Source organism: Triticum dicoccoides, chromosome 2B, assembly GCF_002162155.2.
Source record: "Triticum dicoccoides isolate Atlit2015 ecotype Zavitan chromosome 2B, WEW_v2.0, whole genome shotgun sequence".
Classification (NCBI taxonomy): domain Eukaryota; kingdom Viridiplantae; phylum Streptophyta; class Magnoliopsida; order Poales; family Poaceae; genus Triticum; species Triticum dicoccoides.
In genome coordinates this window covers 49,324,959-49,331,988 of record NC_041383.1, presented here as the reverse complement: position 1 = coordinate 49,331,988, position 7,030 = coordinate 49,324,959, and the positions used below count along the sequence as shown (strand labels likewise).

Below are 7,030 nucleotides of genomic sequence, written 5' to 3'. Positions count from 1 at the left end.
GTCCATGTTGATGTTATGTTCTGCAAATTAATTTTTTTAATATCTACATATATTCATACCTTATTTAAGTATGTACAAGAGGATCATGGTGAGCATGTGTTCGTCACTCTGCCTTACTGCACCAAAGTGCAGCCACAATGGCGAAACAGTGCCGAGAGATTGGCGGGTTCATGTTGATTTTGCCGTGGCCACGCACCAGACGAGGGATGAGCAGCTTGCAAGCCATGGTCGGCACTTCAACACTCCACTTTGCTTTGAGATCTGTGGTCGCTCTTCCTCTGTCTTCCTATAGACATGCGGATATAATCCTTGTATTCCCAAAGTGTGGACAGTAACAGAAAATAATTCACGATGATGCGCCTTTCCAAATATGTGAATGCATGCATTTACTCTCTCCCTTGTTACCCGAACATGGATTCACCAACCAACTATTCACCAACGAACTGCTTAAGGCCCTAGAATTTCTTTTAATTTAAAACATTCAAAGTTTCATTTTTTGCTTTTTGTTTTTCTCTATTTTATTTTTTACATCTTTAAAACGATTAGGGATTTCCAAAAGTTTCCATATTTTTTGTGAATTTTTTTTTCAAGAAATTAGAAAATGATTATGGACTCCAAAAGATCTCATTATTTTTAAAACATGTTCGCATATTAAAAAACATGTTCACGATTTTGAAAAACATGGTTTGGGAAAAAATTGTTTGTGTATTAAAAATGGTGCATGAATTTGAAACAATATTCACGAATTTAAACAATGTTCACAAAAAATGACCGTCAATTAGAAAAAAAATCATTGATTCAAAAAACAATTCGGCTAAAAATAATGTTCATGCACTTCAAAACGGTTCTTAAAAAAAATCATGATTTACAAAAAACAGTTCCCAAATTTCAAAAAATATTCAGGAAAATAATAGTGAAGTGAAATAATTTCATGATTTAAGACAAAAAAAATCACGATTTTTTAAAAATTGTTCATGATTTCATAAAACTGATCGCGAATATGATGTTGTTCATGATTTAAGAGATTGTTCTGGATATTTGAAAATGTTGATAAATTTGACAAAAGATGTTTGCAAAATGAAAAGGCAAAAAAGTAATGAAATAAACATGAAAAAGTAAGAAAGAAAAAGAAAATAAAAATCAAATATGAAAAAGGAAAATAAAGAAAGATAATAGAAAGCGATAATGACAAAATAAAGAAGGAAAATAAAAAAAAATCAGATAACAACCAAACAATAAAAGATTAAAAAAAGTCTGGGAGGTTCTAGAACCTTCCCAAAAGCAGGTGGGCGCCAGATGGGCCGGCCCAGGCGTGGGAGAGGCCGCGACCTCGTTTCTTTATTTTTAGTTTCATGTTTTTTGGTCACGGTTTTTTCTTTATTTGTTTATGTCAATTTTTTATACTTCTGATGTATACGAAAAATTTATATTAAAAACATAAAAGGTGTGTGAAAAAATTATGATTAAAACTCTGACGACTTTGACCATCTCCCATGGCTCTGCTCATGTCTGCCTCTTAACATTGCTCCTACCCTTCTCAAGGGTGGCCACATCAGCATGTGAAGCAACCGCATCTTCCTTTGCTTGCTGGAATAGAATTCCTCCTTCATATATAGAGGCTTTCAGACGACTCATCGGCTTTGTTCTGAGAGCCCCATAACTCTGAACACTTGATCTGTAGGTACACGGAGTAATCTTACACTGAGATGAACCCAACAACCTGAAATGTACTACAAATCCTTTCGTGTCGACTCGCTCCTCACCGCCGAAAGAAGCACAAATCGGTTTTGAGGCTGGAAGTTTACCACCAACAAAAAAATACACGTACTTAACTACTACAATGAAGACAGCATAGTGACGTGCGCCGCTGTGTGTGTGGGGAGGGGGCGGGAGGCTATTGCCCCCTGTCTATGTTCTGCAAATCAATTTTTTTTTGTAATTTATTTTAATATGTACATATACTGGGCCCTTATTTGAGTATGTACATGAGGATCATGATGAGCGTGTGTTTGTCACTCTGCCTTACTGCAGCCAAGTGCTGCTGCAAAGCCAAACCGATTTAATTAACCACTATTCTTGAGTTCTATCAACTATAATAGCCTGAAGCATCTACAACAACATTAGACAGAGCAGGGGATAGTGTGCCTCTCTGTCTCGGCCCCCTTTTTTTTCTAAAAACAAGGACCTCATCTATCATTGGCCATAGTGGCCACTTTACCTCTCTATAGAAAACTATAATGGCCAGTTTACCACTTGACTGTTGTCCATACGTAGGCAGCAAAGAGCAAGCACAAGAAAACCATCACATACCGAGGGCCTCTGGGCCGTCCCAGTCGGCGGCGATCCGGAACCACCGCTCGTTCATCGCGGCTAGCTTCCTTGCTTAGTGCTTGGCTATGCTTACTCCGCTGACGGTTGTTGGGGTTGTTTCCCCCCTGCTGCAACTTGTAAGATATGTCATTTGTATGGACCGGCTTCTTTCCGTGGGAAAGGTTACTAGCATCAGGAGAGCACTGCAACTTCAAAACCTTTGTATCACCAGGCTCCTCACCCAGATCAAATATTGTTTTCCCTCCTTTTTGATGGCAGGCATCCGCAAGCGCCTTCAAGGATGGCGGCACGATGTCCAAGATACTGAAACAGAAAATGCACCATCACTAAATGATTCCTTTTCTTTTTGATGGTAAAGTGCAGAAAGGTCTTTCGTTCTCTAACCTGTCTAAAGCTCGAAGGGCAACACTGATTTTGCTCCTCATGCCTTCGGCAGTTGACGCTGGATCATGCAATAACCCACGTAGCTGCACATCGAAGTCTTCGAAGGATCTAGGGAAGAACAGAAATTATGGTGAGGTACAGACAACTAAGCATTGAAGAAATGCTTCCTGATATACTATATACCGTATGCATAAATTCACAGCTTTGGGAGCAGCTTCGCCTTCACCAGTAGAGAATGCATATTTTACCACCTGCATAGAAAAAGGATTCAAATAACCTGAATTGGAATAAAGCTATTGGAATATGGCTGTTTAAATACTCTACCAACGGCTATGTGCATGGTTTAAAGAGACAATTAAGCACTTCAAGCTTGTGCAAGCAAATGTGCGTGCATAGTTTGAAGAAACAAATAAAAGGACTTATGACAAATGGTTTGGAAAAGAAACATAAACTGAATTCTCATAGCGTGAAACCGTGGACACGGGAACAAAACTTTAGAACACACTTACTTCTTGGATATCTGAAAGCACAGATGATACTGGGCAACACTGAAGTAGTGATAGGCACTCAACAAGGGTTGGCCTCTCAATTTCCAAGCGTTCATCTACAAAGGATGATCACGCATTTGTGAGTCTTCCTGTCATGACAGTAAACTCACAGTAACTTGTATCTAGCAAATAATGCTTCCATAATACTCCAAGTGCTGAACTTGATTAACATTTAGTACATTCAGAAAGTAGAACACACAAATGAAGGGTGAAATCACACAACAAACATTGAGAGTTTCAGACTTTCAGAATTCAGAGTAACGTTGCAGAATAAATTGAGAAGATATTCGCAGTTAGTGTAAGAAAATTGATTCTGAATCAAGACTCTACAAATATTTCACTTGCTAAATGTTGGTGGCCCATCTGCGCTTGCGCATATATAGTGCAATCAAAACCAATAAAAATTAGTGCATGTGTATCAAGGGTGAACTAATCAATTACCAATTTCTCTGAACCAGTCTTGAGTCAGCAGCACTTGCAGTACACAGTCTGCTGCACTAATCCTGGCAAGAGGCATCCAACAGAAGTAGCATCAACAACGGCAGACGGAATCAACATGATGTCACACAAGCAAACACCAAATACATACAATAAATTGGATGCAGGAATATATGAATTACCTCTTAGTAGAATGTGTGGCCACGTGATCCCCTGCAAAAATTGGTCAAAGAAACAATTACTCCTACATACAAAAGCATCAGGAAACAATTACTCCTACTGCAAAAATTGTGGCAGTTCACAAGGGAGCAATTTTTATGTGGAAGAACCTCAACCCGAGTCCTCTCACAACTACTGGATCCTAACCCAAGTCACAAACAGATCATGAACCAAAATTTGTCGGAAAGAACCTAATGGCTACTACAAAAGCCGGTCTCTGTTATTCTCTGAAATTTCACCTGATGAGGAGAATGACTTCACCTGTACGGGTCGTCGGGTCGATGTACTTTGGAAAGGTGCATGGACTATGCCATGAGGTGAGTTTGCGCCCTCTGGTAGAATACGGGGCGATTGCTTCCACGGCCTCGCGTTTCATATCGACGGTGATGACCCAGGCCTTGCCGTCTTCACCGTTCACCTCAGCCATCACGTAAAGAAGATCGTCGTCGTGCTTGCTCAGCGTGGGGGTACATAAAATCAGTCTCTTCAGTTCTAGTTCTCCGGTCTCGTCGTTCCACAGCTGAGGCAGTAAATCGGAATAATATCGGTCCACCGAAATGTTATCAACATCAACTCTGAAGCGCTGGCTCCAACCATCTGAAGTATTTATCATCCTGTCCCATATGATGGCTCTCCAGCCTTGATTGCCAATGTGCCTGCGGTCCGGCTCATCGAACTCTATCTCGACAAACTTGATGAGACCGCCGTTGTCGCGGCAGGAAGAGACATCGCAGCAGTATTGCTTGGCAGTGTAAGGGAGGCCACGCTCGTTCATGTGGCAAACCCTTGACACGGGCAGCTGGATGTACGTGACCACAGGACAGTCGCCGAGCACGTCGGAGAGGAGGAGGATACCTCTGAAGAGATCGACCCAGCCCAGCGAGGTTGCGCCGATCATGATCGGCGGCTTGCAGGTGCCATGCTTAAGCAGCAATGCCTGATCATCTTGAGATAGGCAAGACATGGGCACCTTGCTGCTCCACGACCTCGTCTTTGACGAGAAGACGTGAGCATTGAAACACCAAGGCTTATCACAGGCGATAAAATTCCTGTCGAGGAAGACCACTGCGTAGTGCTCGGTATCGTCGTCACCACCGGGCAAGAGGCCATATCGATCGCCTCTTCTGACCTTGTTCGGGTTCGGGTCCGGGATCAGGTCCAATGACGGCGCCCCGGGGCCGGCTGTGTAGACGAAGTGCTGGATGGATCTCCGGCCAGGGACGGGGACAAATGTCACGGTGAAGAGTACGAGGGCCGCCTCCGCGCAGTGAACGTAGGGCTCGCCCTGGAAGTCCTTGCTGAGGCCGGGGCAGTGGACGGAGAAGTAGGAGACTCCCGGCGGGTCGACGAGCCAGAAGGACGCCTCGATGGGGTGGCCCTCCACCGTGTGGTAGCCGGCGGTGGTCGCGTTCCGGTGCCCCGAGATGCGCGCCGAGTTGTGGAGCAAGACCCAATCGGGATTGCCGGAGCGTCGGGCGGTGCCGCCGGCGACGTTTGGATCCATCGGGGTGGGGACATGGAAGGAAATCGGGGAGAGGACCGTGCATCTGGACGGCGGCGAAGGCATGGTTTGGACCTCGGCTTGCTCGGGCAGCGGGGAGGAGTCCCGGCTGGTGATGCCGGCCGGGGGCGACCGTGGGCGCCGGCGTTACGTGGGGCACTCGATGCGGGATGAGGGTTTATATTTTTTTGGACTGGCGACAGGTTTTACTTTTGGGCGACGCTCTGCGTCAGTCGATCGATCCGAAACGAGATCGGTCGCCTCGCGAGTCGTCGGATTAGCCCTCATGAGCCGTCAATTCTCGCACCCACTCGGTCAATGCTTAGGAGAAAAAAAAAATCCCCTCTGCACCATGCGATGCGCGCGTCCAGTCTGTCGTCACCATCATGTGCGCTGCGGCAGTTGCTTCAACGCTCATTGCAACATCCCATGCTCACCGTCACCGAAGCCCGTTGGCACCCTTGGTGGTCGCCGTCACATCGTCGTAGCGTAGATGGATGTCGTGGAGACTGTTGCAGCAACCCGCTTGCCGAATGTTCTCAGCCATCCGCGGCACGCGGGCCATCGTCCCTAGCATAGATGCTCATCGTTGCAGGCTTGCAGCATTCCACCCCGTTGGTCCAAGTGTGCGCGCCTTTCCCGTTGAAGCAATGGGCGCTATTCATTGTAGCATTCTCGACCGGCGCTAGTAGCTTTCTCCGTCGCGTCTCCGGTCAAAGCTTCCAGTGTGCCAGCTGCAGCTCTAGCCTATTTGTCCAATTGCAGGACGCAGCTTCTCTCGCCTCAGGTTGCAACTTTTGCCATCGTCGTTTGCAGATCCTGCCATCGCCGGTTGCAGCTCCACCCATGACGCCTGTAGCACGGGTTGCCACAGGTTGCAGCTCTCGCCATAAGCGGTTGGAGTTTTGGCCATCGCTACTTGAAGCTCCGCTAACGACGATCATAGCACGGGACTCCGCTAGTTGCAGCTCCGCCATGGACAATTGCAGCTCGTCGTAGTAAGGTTGTGGCACAGTGAGGCGCCGACCCTAGCTCTGTGCATCGATCGTTACAACAACCAGCAGGTGGCGATACACGCTCCATGGTGGTGCCTATGCAGACCCCCTCCCCGTGTGTGCGTTACAACAACTCCGGTGGCTTGTACACCCCATGGATCCCCACACGCACGCAACTCTGACACTCATCATCGATCGCCCTCCCTTGAAGGCTTGCAAGACTAGGTGGAGCTTGCAACAGGGGTTGTGTTGAGGCAGCGGCTGCTACTTGTGATGGGCGTTGGGATTTCCTCGAAGAAAAAGAGTGAAGTTGTATAGTAGCAGAAAATATTTTCCACAGGACATCAGGGCACGCCCTGTTCCTCGTTTCTCCTCTGGACTCCCTCCAAAGCTTTCAGGGTCTCTTTTGGTCCATAAAAAATTGTCAAAACGTTTTGTCGTGTTTGGACTCTGTTTGGTATGGATTTTTTGTAAAACCAAAAACATGCAGAAAGGAGCAACAAACACTAGGCACTAGGTTAATAGGTTAGTTCTAAAAAATTATATAAAATTGCATATAAAGCATACAAGATTGATAATATAATAGAATGAAACAATCAAAAATTATAAATATG

General features: G+C 45.6%; 1 protein-coding gene across 1 annotated transcript; it reads right to left on the bottom strand.

The window, feature by feature from the left end:
* Nucleotides 1-1,503: 1,503 nt before the first annotated feature.
* On the bottom strand, nucleotides 1,504-5,487 carry LOC119360404. The gene is made up of 8 exons (XM_037626058.1): nucleotides 4,182-5,487; nucleotides 3,884-3,914; nucleotides 3,705-3,766; nucleotides 3,225-3,319; nucleotides 2,899-2,966; nucleotides 2,716-2,823; nucleotides 2,311-2,634; nucleotides 1,504-1,675 (listed from the first exon to the last, which is right to left on the bottom strand). The coding sequence occupies exons 1-8, from the start codon at nucleotides 5,485-5,487 to the stop codon at nucleotides 1,504-1,506; spliced, it is 2,166 nt and encodes a 721-aa protein (XP_037481955.1).
* Between the last annotated feature and the right edge of the window lie 1,543 nt (nucleotides 5,488-7,030).